The 14,178-nt window shown below is 44.5% G+C and overlaps 1 protein-coding gene across 1 annotated transcript in view; it reads left to right on the top strand.

Moving 5' to 3' along the window:
* RASGEF1B (RasGEF domain family member 1B) overlaps nucleotides 1-3,197 on the top strand; it is a 37,985-nt gene extending 34,788 nt beyond the window's left edge. Inside the window, exon 14 of the mRNA XM_021702235.1 lies at nucleotides 1,836-3,197. Coding sequence (XP_021557910.1) covers nucleotides 1,836-1,860 — 25 coding nt within the window. The 3' untranslated portion in view covers nucleotides 1,861-3,197. The remainder of the gene's footprint in view (nucleotides 1-1,835) is intronic.
* The last annotated feature ends 10,981 nt before the right edge of the window (nucleotides 3,198-14,178 follow it).

Here is a 14,178-nt window from a genome sequence, read left to right on the forward strand (position 1 = left end):
CTTCCATGTTTCTCCTCTTTTTAATTCCCTTTCTGTTTTTTTTTTAAGAGTCTGAAGTTGATATGGCCCCTGGGTATAGCTGAACTCTTGTGACTTTTATAGATTTTTTAAAAACTGGTAAGCAGGGAAATTGGCTATACTTAAATGATACCTGGTGTCGGCATTTTACCTGTGAAATCCAGACACGGTAAATAGTCCAAACCTCCCATATACTTTTTTTCCCAGGATTTTCTGATTGTTATTCTTTTATGCCATATTCCTAGTGGTTAGTGGTTAGTTTGGAAGCGTACGGAAAGTCAAAGAGTTGATAGTAAAAACTAAAGATCGAATTGCACAATCTCTTCCCGTATCTATATGTACCGTACACACAATATACAATAACAGTTAACATTCTATTGGTTGAAATATGACCAGAGAATTTAGTGGAGAATTTAGAAATAGGAAGTGAAAAAGAGGGTGCCCTGTACTGGCTTAAATTCAGACACAAATCCATGAATCTGTCCGCACTTGTACTCAACTCAGAAGTGTTCAGTAATAATGCTTCTGATAAGCATTCATTGAGGGGCTAGCCCCAGCACAAATAGAGAGGACGGTATATGGGGAAATATGTATCTAAACACAGTGAAGATGTATTCTTGGTATAACAGACGAGTTTCTACATGAAAATTGTTTTTAAGGAGACTTGAAGAACAAACTCTCCTTTGAGTCTGGGTAACAGCTGTGCACTCTGCCCTTTCCACATCCTGTGTCATCTCAAGGCCCCGCTCCAATGCCTCCCCCTCTCTGATTCATATCTCCCCAGAAGGAGTCTAAGGCAGTCTTCTCCTGTTACAAGCCAACGGGTTGTCTTGTAGTGCATTGCTTCTTATCCCTACTACAATGTAAGCCCCTTGAGGGCAAGCACAGCGTCTTTCATGCCCGCTGCAGCGCTGGGCCCGTGCTCCTGCCATGTTGGGGAATGACGTTGGGTTAAGGCAGGTGTTGGCCCAATCATAGCAACCACCAAGAGGATAAAGAAGAGAAAACAGGCTGTGCTGGTTTGCAAAGCTGCATGTGTTAAGTGGATACAAAGACTATTCTAGGATGATAATACCTAGCTGAAACTTACATCACATTAACTTTGAAGGCAATTAGATAATTTCCCGTAGATGCTTTTCCTGCTGACCCTAGTGCCGTTCAGTCGGACACGTAGGCTCAGCAGTGGCAATGACAAATATGCCTCTGACGGTAGACACCTTTCTTGTCACTGTCTATTTACATGCTCTCAATGGACATTGGAATGTGAAGATGCTTATATTTACTGAGTAAGCCCATCTGTGATAAGACCAGTGCAGATGTAAACGCTTTTAATAATTAATGACTTGTCTTTTTGTTTTTGTTTTAAGATAAAGCCACTCAAAATAAAGATTTACCTATAAACAAAGCTTTTGCCAACTCCATTAATAAATATTTATTTGAAGTGACTAGCAGTCACTAGCACAAAAACCAGAAGGACTTCAATGCTTAATATTTTTTTCTTCCTTTTTTTTTTAAGAGAGTGAGAGAGCATGCACTTGGAGGCGGGGGGAGCGGCAGAGGGAGGGGGATAGAATCTCAAGCAGACTCCCCGCCGAGCGGGGCTCGATCTCACAACCCTAAGATCATGCCCTGAGCCAAAAATCAAGAGTCCGAAGCTTAACTGACTGAGCCACCCAGGTGCCCTTCTTCCTCTTTTTAACTATGTGTAATCAAACTTAAAGCCTAGGAGAGGTGAAACTAGTATTAGGCAAGACCTTTTAATCCTAACTGAAATCATCTGCCACATTCGTTCTCACACTGTCTTCTTTATTACTCAGGTCCAGCCTCTTAGGCAGAGTTTAAGGAACGGGATACTGACCATCACCACTGCTGTGTCACTCGGATCACTGAGGGGCTGGCCTTTGTTATTTGGCATCTAGTTCTACAAAGTAGCCTGCTAAGTCCCTGCAAGCAAGCTCGCCCAAGATTAGATGGGGAACTTATTTCCCACAGCTGACAGATTGACTCGGATTTGGGGAGAACTGACATGTTCACTGAAGACACTTGAGAAAGAATCCTCTACCGATCCGGCTCTGCACATGATTCATCTTCTGGAATTTCCATGTGAATCACAGCTCTGCACCTGGATGGAGCTTTCTTTTGTGTGTGTGTGTTTTTTTTTTATTTGGTTGAACATTTGCTGCTAATGGGACTTGCCCAGCTGAGTGCTGGCTCTTAGGAAGCCCATGTTTCTTTGTTAACTTAAATGAGAAAGGGAGAGGAGGGAGGGGAGAGAACTTTCCATGTAGATCCCAACTTCAGCTCCACGGTATTGCTAGGAGGGGTAAGATGGTTCACTGCTGACTCTGGACTTTGTTTCCCCTTAGTGTGTGCTGTGTTTTGAATTCCTCTCCTCCCTCTTCCTGCAAGATTTTGAGTTGGCTGCTGGTTAGCAAACTCCTTTTTACCCATATAAGTTATTTAATATAATGAAGCTCAACACTGTGGTAGGAAAATAGCCACTAGGAAAAAAAAAAAAGCAGAGTTTGTCGTTGGACTGCTTAACGTTCTAGAAGGACTTTTTGTTTTCTCTGCCCTTCTGAGCAGTTTACAACTGACCACTGTGTTCTACAGATGTATTTTTCAGTAGTTTTTTGTTACTTAGTTTTCCATCATGCCTATGTTTTTCCTCTTGTAAATTTAAATTATCTGACTTTAAGGGTCTTGGAAAAAACCCATGGCCTAATTACAATTTAATTTTTTGAACAGACTGTTATTTTTCATTATGCTTGGGAGTCTGTTGGTGACTAAACATGTGAACAAAGAATAAATTGGAAGAGTTAATCCCCCCTCCCCTCCACTGCAGCAGTGAACAAAAACAAATGAAAAACATCTTGCTGTTAACTCAAAGGTCGATCTAATTGTGAAATAGTTCACCTTGTTAAACATCTCAATAAGTCTGTAGCTGCTCTGCAAACGGCCATTATATTTATTTACTCTAGGAGAAACTGTAGAGTAGTAAACCGTGCTAATGAAAAAAACAAAACATCATGTTCAAAACAGAGATGTATTTGAGAACTGAATGACATGGTTTCCAAAACCAGAGCATGTGTGTATGCTGCACGCCGTCTCAGCAGACCCACAATGTCTCCACGTTGTCCCTGTACAACCATCAATATATTTTAAACTCTGCGGCCAGGAGCTGTGGCGTCTCTCTTTTCTTTTATGGGTGGGGTTGTTGGGGTGGGGGCTGTCGTCAAAGCAAGTCAACTCAAGTGACTGGCTAGGAGGGTGTCTGTCCTTGAGGAAGTGGCCTTGAGGAGTACGTGTGCGGATATTTATTTTCTAAAAATGGATCAGAGCAAGCATTTAATAAATAGCACTTGCCAGGCACTCTCCAAGTGGATCGCCATCCCCTCTTTTTAGGTGGGGGAACGGCATATTAATAATAGTAATAATAATGATAATAACAATAATTTGTCCAAGGCCACACAGCTATTGAAAGGCCCCCAAATTTGAAGGAGGCCAAGCTTTGAACCGTGCTGCCAAGCCTTCTCCAAGTTCGATATGACCTTTCAAACTTGCAAACTGCCCGGGGATCGTGCTTCGGTGCACATTTGGATTCTGCAGGTCTGGGGTGGGGCCCAGAGGTTGCTAATGCTATTGGTCCTGGAATCTGCTTAGAGTAGGAGGGCGCCCCACAATACTGCTGTTTTTCCCTGAGGAAGGCCTCTCCCTCAGCTCCGTGCCCCTTTCCTTGTTGCCGTGACAACTGTGCTGTTTCTCTCTCAACCATCCACATCCAGGGTCAGCTAACCACGGGCTGCTGGCCAAATCTGCCACAATGGTTGAAAAAAATCAAAAGAATAAAATTTGATGGTTTGCGAAAATCATATGAAATTTAAATTTCAGTGTCCATAAATAAAGTAGAACAGCCACACTCATCCGCTCAGGCATTGTCTTGTGGCTGCTTTCTGCTGTAGAATCTTCTAGTTGTGGCAGAAACAGCGTGGCCCGCAAAGCCTCAAATAGTCACCCTCTGGCCCTCTACAGAAAGTTTGCTGACCGGCCCCTGATCTCAAGTGGTCATTTTGAGCATTACATAAATGAGTTTGCAAAGATGCTATACAGTCTCTATTAGAGCATTAGATACATACATGTGGCTGCTGGAAAAATTTTACTAAAGTGGAATTAGGCTTAAAACGTGATGCTAAGGCTATTTAAACAGTTTTCATGGAAAGGGTTGCCATTCTCACACATAGCCTCTTGTCTTAATATCTAGCTAAACCGGGGGTTTAAAGCATGTAGTTGACTGATCTGTGGCAATCATTTACTCTTCTCCTCTTCATGCCGTGTATCTGGACTCCTCAGCAGGTTAACAGATCCATGTCCAATTTACGTGGCTGGACGGAAGCCTCGGTCAGTAGATTTCGGTTCAGGAGGTACTCCGTCCAGGCGCGCCAGACATTCCAAAGCGGGCTCCGCGCTGAGCCCTGGAGGGAGCCTCCGAACAACCGGGGTTGGGTAGGGAAGGAAGAATGTACCCTTCTCCGTGGCAAGGGTCTCCTGTGTTTGCCAACACAGGCTTGAGCTCCCCAGGGGCGGCCTGCCTTTCATCTCACAAAGAACATCCTTGCATATGGTCATCTTACCTTTGCTTTGAAGGTTTTCAGCTTTGCCTCTCCACTCCACCTGGCTCTGGCACCCCGGCCCGATGCCTCACCCATCTTGTGCTTTTCTCCTAGCACACTTTTCTTTCTGTGCTTTTCTTTTTCTAACTGCCGCCCATATGCCTCCTGCACTTAGAATCTCAAGAAACCACAGCCTACCACTGGCAGCTGAGTCACTGAACGATATAGGAATGTTGAGCTGTGGATTATTAACATCCTCTACCTGCTGCTGGGGTAGATTTTGTTTACTTTGTGACTTGTCTCAACAAAAGACAGTGCCTGCCTCTTTTCCAAACATATCTTATTATCCTGACCGACGGTGTGCAACTGGGGGTAATTTGGTTTTGGAGCTAAGGGTTCAAAGGAATTCCTAAATTTGTTGCCTGGGAAAAAAATGTGAGTTACCTGGAAACTGGTAACCAAACATAAAAAAAGATATTCTGATAGCAACTCTGTCAGTTTTACCCTTGAGACATTTTTTTTTTTAAGATTTTATTTTTAAGTAATCTCTACCCCCACAATGGGGCTCAACTTACAACCCCGGGATCAAGAGTTATACACTTGACCCCCTGAGCCGGCCAGCTGCCGCACCCTGGAGACATTTGAAAAGGAAAGACGTTTGCCAGATTTGGGCTTCGAGAGTTTTACTAAAAAATTAAAACTTCCTGGATAAGTCAAGCCATGGTTTTTTTTTCCGGATTTGAATGATCAGATCATCCCCTCAACTGTCTGCTTCACGTAATCGAGATCACTGGCTCCACTAAATGCCAACAAAAGAGATGTTGGGGTTTGAGGTTTATGCATCCGAACCTAGCATGTTAGGGACCTATCATTCAAAACTAGCAAATAAGGCTCCATGCAAAAAAGACCACTGCCCTAATTCTACATTAAAAAATCAACTCCTCCTAATGGATGTATACATACTTTTTTTAAACTTAGTGCAATAAGGAGGTTCCCAGGCAGCTAATTCCCTTTTTAGTGCTAGCAGCCTTCAACAGGCTTAATTCCCACTCTGAAAACCTAAAACCCTGCTTCATTTCTCTATGATTTGATCTATTAAGAGAAGAAAAATTCCAAATGTGTGTGATCACACTCTGGACAGTATGAGAGATCTATCTTAGAATACTGTTAACTGTTAGCACACTTAAGTTTAAATATGCACAGAATCCAACCTTTTTTACTTCTAGGCAATGGTTTTGTAGGTCATAATTTAGGGAATTAAAGAGGAAGAAGGGAACTGATATTTCTTAGAGTCAAGAAGAAAATGATGTACTTCTCGAAGGGTGCCATGAAACAAAGTTTGCATTCTTTCCCTCTTTCCACCCTACACTGCTTGGAGAAAATGATAGTTAGCTTGAAATCATCTTTCTCTGGATGAACTGCTGTGGGAAAGTTAAGTTCAGCACAGTATATTGTCAACTTGGTTGAAACATGGACTTGGAGGACCATGGGCATTGTTAAATTTTTTGCAAAGCAATTATGAAATCTCCTAAGGGCATGTGAGTGGTGTGGGGAGTTAACATGTGCTCAGTAAGTGTGTTGAATGCACGAGCAAGCCAATTAATCCGTCTGGTTACTGGAGATTCACAGGTTTTTGCTTTCTTTGGGTTGACTAAATAGCAAACGTACCTCTAAGACATTTGGATTTTGGAAATAAGTATAACTTTAAGTAATTCTGGTCCATGCTCATCGGTGCCCAGAGATCAACAAGGTAAATCCAAGGCACTGAGGTTTGTTTTTACTATGATGATGCTTAATTAGACTGCTAACATCCCCCTGTCTTTACTGGTACCAACAATCGTAACAAGAAACCCATCTTTAAAAATAATATTAATTGGGACCAAGATTGCTCAGGGTTCTGGGATAAGTTGGAAAGCCACTCTGTGAGAGTATTAGATGAGTCACATGAGAACGGAGTGCTAAACTGCACCGTGCTGAGATTTGTGGGACTTTGGGGAAGTCTCCCCACCTCTCTGAACCTCAGTGTCCTCCTCTGTAAATAATGGGTCTGGACTAATTGATGTGGGACAGCCATTCCAGAGCTAAGAGTCTGTAGTTTGGGAAAGCCCTTCTCAGCCTGCCCCACTGAAAGGTGAATTAGCAAGTAAATACAGCATCCTGCATCTCTGCCTGCAACCTTTTCTTCCCCCCTGCCTCTTCTGTGTTTTGTGTCCTTGTGTTTGAAGACAGAAGGGATCGGAGGCTAATTGCTACTCAGAGGAGACAAAGGAGTACTAGAGGCTCAAGTCACCCCCCCCCAGTGGTTCCCCACACCGGGGAAAGAGTTCTCTATAGTGAAAAGTGCCCGTTAGACCAGAAATCAGAAAATACCCTTTGTGCAAGGCCAGCGGAATGATTTCAAAGCTGCTAGATTAAGAAAGCACAGTGTCTGAAGATGACAAGAATAGCTTTGTTGTGTAGACTAATCTTTGCCACAGCAGCTGTTGTAATTGTGCTTGTTTATGTAGATAAAATCATATAGAAATTGCCTGTTCACACCTAGTCATTTACAAATAAGTCATGCTTTGGCTCAAAAGACCCAGATTCACACAAGTGATGATCAGAGCCCACTTCTGCATTTTGTCAACTTTCGTGTCTTGGGCCAGAGGGGCCCTCCTCGGTGGTAAGCAGCAGAATCTGACTTACCTGTTAGAGGAAGTCCCACACTGAAGGAGACCAGGAGGGGCACACGCCAGTCCCCTGAGGATGGACACCTTCTTTCCTGAAGCTACCCATGTTCCAGGAATCCTAATCCAGGAAGACCTCTGCCATGGAGAAAAGATCAAAGGAAGAACACAACAGGCAAGAACTCAGAAGAGGGAGAAAAAAATGTAGGGAGCCGGGGAGGGGGTGGTATCTGTACATAGCAAAGCTTTTGACAAGTTTAAGAAGAGGTATGATATGAGCAGCGTCAGAATTTCTGAGACGCTCAGAAGATGTAAACTCTAATAAAACAGTGAAGCTAGGCAATATGTGGGGAAATTACAAACTACTTGCTATCAAAATAGGTATTCGATAAATGAATAGACCTAGATATGTAGGAGGATTGCTTTTAATTATAGTCACTTACTTGACTGATTCCATACAATTTTATGAAATTCTGGAAAATGGGCGTCATCGTTCCCTCTCCCCTTATCCAAAAATGATCAAGCCCTTTGTCGCAGGGCAAAGAGAAGCTAGCTGGAGTGCTTGCCTCTCAGCCAGTTCGGACCTAGGAAGTAAGGATAACCTGCGGGGTTTTTGGGTGCCCCCCAAAGGCTCAAGCATTGTGAAATGCTTTCTCTCTTTCAGACTATTCTCTTGGCTCACCCGTCAGTCCAGCCCTGCTGTGTGTCAGGTGCACAGTGGAATAAATGAGATCCCTTATCTCTGCCCTTAAATTTTATAAGGCGGTGAGGGTGCAGGCTAATTACCAAAATATATTCTTATACATGGAATGTCCTAGGTTCGGAGAGTTTAGGATATGATACAAACAGTTCTTTGGTTTTTCTCTTCGAGTTATTTTTTCAACCCATAGCTGTCAATCTGGAACAAGTCCGAAGGGAGTTTTAGTCTGCCTCATCCAGCCCTGTGTGGCCTTCAATTTCCAGACTCTGTCCTCAGTGGAACTCTGGGTTCTAGCAGAGATGGAAGGAATGAAGGAAAGTAGTGTTACTGCTAAGATCGGCCACCTCTTCTAACACAATTCCCAGGTGCTTTTGTATGCATAGAGCTTCTCTTTTCTTTGCCTTCACAAAGAATCCTGTCAAGTATCTCTGCTTGGAATGAGCCTGGGCCCCAGAAGATCGGTGGTCACATGGCTCAGCAGATTGGGGGATGAATGGAGGAACCTCAGCCTTGCCCATGACAGAGAACACTGTTCCCAATAAGGCTGGTAAATTCCCAGCTCCCATCCTACCTCCTGAACTTGCTCTGTGTCCTGGAGCTTCCACTCACCCCTCTCTCCAAAGCAAGGCATCACTTTCATTAGGGTTTACTGATCTAAGCTAGCAATTGGAAGGTTTAAATTTGTTAATCTAATTCATTCTATTAAGTGATTGACTAAGAATCATTCTATGTTAGCTTTCTAACTGGTAGAATTTTAGGGCACCCAGTAGAGCGACATTTATGAATTTTAGGCAGCGAGGGGAGACATGAGGACGAGAACTTCTAAAGCCATAAAATGTAAGAGCTTTAAAGGTTTTACTAAGCAATTGATTAATTTAGCCATCGAGCTGGTTGGTGAGTGGCCTGGGACCCGAACCACAATCTGGGACTGTTCCCTTGCACTAAGCAGATGCCTGCTTAAGGCAGGCCAGCCTGCCTGGGACTCTGCCCAGGTTCCCGTCCTTAGCAATTCGTGCTGTTTTCAGCCATCCCGGCACTTTGGAAGTTACAGGTTCTCTAACTGTCAAGAAAACAAAGGGAAAATCTCATCCAAGATTTGCATAGTGTGCAGGCACGCTGCACACTATGCAAAATGCCAGAGATACCGAGGTGTGAGTGAGACCCAGCACCTGCGCTGTTGCTTTAAAATCCTCTACCAGCTCAGGAGGGCTCCGCTTCTCCTGAGGAAATCAGCCTCTATAGTGGAACTGATGTCGGGAGCTCATCTCTCCTGGACGCTGCACCTGAACGTTTTATTTTTGTCTAATTAGTTTGGGAGATCAGAGCCCTTTGCAGGGTGGATGCAAACCTGAGATTTTACAAATGTCTGCGGGGGGAGCTCCTACTCCGTGTAGGTCCACGGCCACGTGTATCCTTGTGTTCCGCGCGGGCAGAGGAGGACAGCTCCGGACTGAAATCCAACCAGCCCCCACCCACCAAGCGGTGTGGAGCCTCCGTGGAGGCAGCCTCCATCTGGAGGACGGGATGCTTTGGTGCCATCCAGCCTCCCCATGAGGCGCCTGCTCCTAACTGGCACCGAGGCTCTCGATACACTGCCAGCGTCCCTGCAAGAGGGCGCCGATGAAATGCTCTAGTCAAAGAACCAACTCGTATTTGTGACGGTTGAGGTAGGGTTTAAGTTGTGGCCTGAGAGGTAGGCAGGAGCCAGCTGGATGAAAGATTTGGGCTCTGTATTGAGAAATATCACTTTCCCCTAAATGTCTATGTAGAGCCACTGAAGGATTTTCGGCCATGAGGTGTCGGGCAGAATTTTTCTTAAAGGTGGATTCACCTTGAAGCTTCAAGCCCTCTCACTGGTACAACCCCTTTGAAGACCCTGGCCCTAATTTTATATTGAGTCTCAAAGTCCTTGATCTTAAAGAATTTTCCCCTAAAATTATATGAACTCTAGGTTCCTACAAGCCTGGATCCACATCTTACTGTCCCCCAGACTGCAGACCTGTACATTATACCTCTACTTGGATGGCTGTGTCCAAATACAAAAGCAAAAAATTGGGAATTTCTCACCAGTGGTAGTCATCGGTGCTAGTCACTGAGTCTTTCCAACTCTGATTTCCAGGCATGTGGTAGGATTGCACTCCCATCATCCCCTCTGAAGTGAGGCAGAGCTCTGTGATTGCTTTGATAAAATGTGAGTGGAAGTGACTTCACTTCCCAGCAGGAGCTTTCAAAGCCAGAGTTCAATTCATGGCGCTCCCTTCCAACTGCTGTGGTTATGGAGGGAAGGTGTCAGGAGGAAGCCCCAGCCCTTCTGGGTTCCCGAGCGAATGCTCCGAGCTGAGCTCCCTGCCAACAGGCAACAGACATGTACTATGAGTGGGAGAAAGATGCGTGTGGATTAAGCCAGTGAAACCTGGGAGTCTGTTACTACAGCATCGCCTAGTCTATCCTGATTGATGTATTTCCCAGATATGTCCTTCTTCCTGTTTTTCCATCTCTGTAAACATCAATTCTGTTCTCTGGGTTGTTCAGGCCAGATCACTGGGTCTCATCCTTGCTCTCTCTTTCTTCGAGTGCACATCAATTGTCTTGTGGCCTGCACCTTCAAACATGTCTAGAAATTGACTACTTACCACTGCTACCCCTTCCACTAGGTCAAGACACTATCATCAACAGCATCCCAAACCCCGTGGCCTATGTACCACATCTCAGCTAGGGTGGTGGTTTAGGACACAAGTCCATTTACGTCACTCATCCCATTGCCCATCCTACAACAGTGGTCTCACATCTCACTCAAAGCGAAATCTGAGGTCCTGTAAGATTTAACCCTGTTGCCTTTCTGGCCTCACCTCCTACCCTCCTCCCCTTTGCTCATGCAGATCCAGGCACACACTCCTTACTAATCCATACACACATTGAGCCTTGTCCCAACCATCCCCTTGGCCTGGAGCCCTCTTCCCCATCAGCTTTATGGCTCATTCCTTCTTCACCAGCTCTGCTCAGATGTCTCCTTCTCAGTGAGGCCTTCTGGTTGATGCCCTCTTGTGATATTGTGAATTATAACAAGAAATATATGCTTGGTTTTCTTCCCTTCTTGGTTTCTGACACAGAGGTCCTAAACCCTTGGAATTTCCTAAGTGAGGAGAGTGAGAAAGGTGTCTTTTGTTATGTTAATGAGGTCATTTTTGGAAAGCACCTAAGGAAGGAGGCTGGTTGCCTGGAGAACCAAACTTGTGGTTAGAGGGTTGGAACTTTCAGTTTCACCTCCCCTGACCTGGGGGAGGGGAGAAAAGCTGGAAGCAGAACCAATCACCAATAACCAAATGATCTGATCAAGTATGCCTAAGTAACGAAGCCTCCATAAAAACTGAAAAGGAAGGGTTCAGAGACCATCCAGGTCGGTGAGCACATGGGGAAGCAGAGAAAGTGGTGTGCTCTGAGAGGGCATGGAGGTTCTCTGACCCCTGGCCCTACACCCTGCCCTACATTTCTCTTCCAGCTGGCTGAGTTATATTCTTTTATATTTATATTCTTTTATAATATATTATTATATTCTTTTATAACAAACCGGTGATCTATTAACTGAAATGTTTCTCTGAACCCAACGAAGAGGTAGTGGAAACTTCAGATCTATAGCCAATAGGTCAGAAGTTCAAGTTACAACCTGGACTTGCGATTGGCATCTGAAGTGGGAGCGGCGGGCAGTCTTGCAGGGCCTAGCCCTTAACCTATGCGATCTGATCTAGAATTCACTGAATCATAGGACATCCAGCTGGTTTTGGAGAATTGTTTGGTGGTGTGCCACCCACATGTTGGAATTAGTGATCAGAATTATTTTCTCTAAATCAGCAGCCCCCTCCCAACGTGTCTTTAAGTTGGGAATAACACACAATCAAGCTTACCACTACATGCTAGGTTCTCTGTTAAACTCCTGATAGACATAAACTAAGTTACTTACAAATATCCTATGGCATGGAAATCATTCTTATTCTTATTTAAGGAGTTGAGAAACCGTGGCACAGAAACGTTCGCAAGTTGCTCAACATCACAAAACTGGTAAGTGACACAACTTAGATTTATCTGTGTCAGACTAGAAAAGTCATGCTCTTCATTGCCATGTCATTTTGCTTCTTCGATTAGGAAAATTCCAAAGACATAAGAAAACTTGATTTTAGCAATTTTTAAAATAAGTATTTCTGTCATCCATATATCAGTGCACAAATGGAGACCCTATCACAGCACAGTACAGCAGTATTCAGAGCTTGCTGGGCAGGGGCTCCCGGAGTACAGCATGAGATCGATGTCTGCTCACATACAGTTGCTCAGGCAGTGACGGTGCTCCGACTCTGTCCTTGTTTTGTTCTCATTTTTGTGATTGACCAGCATGACGCTTGAAACATTCACAATACTGATGGAGTTTTCATTTTGCTGCGATGACAAATTAAACCAAACCAGATGAAGCTTGACAGACTGACGTTAGGTTTAAAACTCACTCTTGTAAATTCAGGTGGAGGAAGATGGGTCTTAACAGAAAAGTTCATGTAAGGGGCGCTAGTGATTTTAACTGACATATATCTTCATTGGACCAAAATAGGTATTTGTAGTAGCCACTTCAGTCCTATTAAGACAAATCCTGCATCCAGATGGAGGAAGACTAGAGGTCTATAGTCAAGGGCCTGCTAATCCACGTCTGTTTTAGGTCATCTTGTTGTTTTGTCATCCTAATAGGGCTTTTAATTTTTAATTTTTTTTTAAGATTTATTTTATTTTAGAGGGGAGGAGGGGCAGAGGGAGAGGGAGAGAGAATATCTCCAGCAGACTCCACACTGAGCACGGAGCCCCATGCAGGTTTCCATCTCACAACCCTGAGATCATGACCTGAGCCGAAACCAAGAGTGGGCCACTTAAATGACTGAGCCACCCAGCCGCCCCTGTCATCCTATTGTTTTTAGTTCTGAGTGCCAGGTTTGATGAGGGACATTGACAAACTCAGGAGCACCAAGAAGGCTTTGATGAGGGACATTGATAAACTCGGGAGCACCAAGAAGGCAGTGATAAGGACGGTGAAGTTTTAGAAATCAAAGCCATGTGAGACCCAGAGTTATTGAGCCAGAAGGGAAGACTTGGTGGAAAGGAACCACTGTCAGAAGTCTCCCTCTATTGTGTAAAAGGGAGGAATTAGGGTTCAAAAGGGAAAATCGCCAGGAGGATGATTTCAAGTCAATGCAAAGAATTTTTTAATCAACAACTATGCCCTGTGTCTCTCGTGGTTACGAGAGACAGTTCAGTGAATAGTAATGTGACCATACCCCTGCCTTCAAAGGGCTCACTGACCAGTAAGAGAACCAGTCTGCTGACTTGTAAATGTTGACTTTGCTCAACTGCAACCATTGAAGCTGCTGGGGTCTGCAGGGCCCAGAGAGAAGTGGTTGATTCCCTCCCCGTAAGTGGTCAGGGACACAACAGAAGCAATTATTAAGCATAACGTAGGAGCACAAGGATGCGTTCTGCAGGGGGATATGTGCTAGGGGCATGCTCCCAGGAGAAAGCCGTAAGGGGGTTAGGGATATCATATAAGGATCAGAAGAAGCCAAGCAAAAGGGCAATTTCAGGTAAAGTCCCAGATTCAGCCTGATCCCCACGCCCATGAGGAGCTCTGGAGCATAAATGACACTCAGAGTTTGTCCTTCTAGAGTGGAAGTTTGTACTTCTACAGTGGTCTGTCACTGGTACCCTGATGGAGGAGCAGGGGGTGGGGGTATAAAACTCCCAGCATATGGGGAAGAGGCAGGGCATCTCCAGTGCAATCCTCTGAGGGCATGGGTGCTGGGTGTGGGCCATTGGCAGAACGTGCTGAAGTTGAAGGAAGGGTGCAAGATATGGTCAAAGGATCACATATAACCAGGGGATCTGATTCCATACCAGCACTGTCTGCCATCAAAGATCTGGAAGGGAGGGCCTTCTAAGCAAAAGAACTGACTGAGCAAAGGCACCACAACTTAGGTGTGCTTAGAGAAATAGATGCAGCATCACTCAGCATAAAGGGTGAATAGAACATAAGGAGGAAAAATGCTAAAGCACTTTGCGGTACTAAGGAAAAAAATCCAGCAAGTTAGCTCAAGAGAGGCAGGAATCTCAAGGAAATCTAGGGGGAAAAAATCCTGTAATATATTGACACTTCACT

Source organism: Neomonachus schauinslandi, chromosome 2 (assembly GCF_002201575.2).
Source record: "Neomonachus schauinslandi chromosome 2, ASM220157v2, whole genome shotgun sequence".
Classification (NCBI taxonomy): Eukaryota; Metazoa; Chordata; class Mammalia; order Carnivora; family Phocidae; genus Neomonachus; species Neomonachus schauinslandi.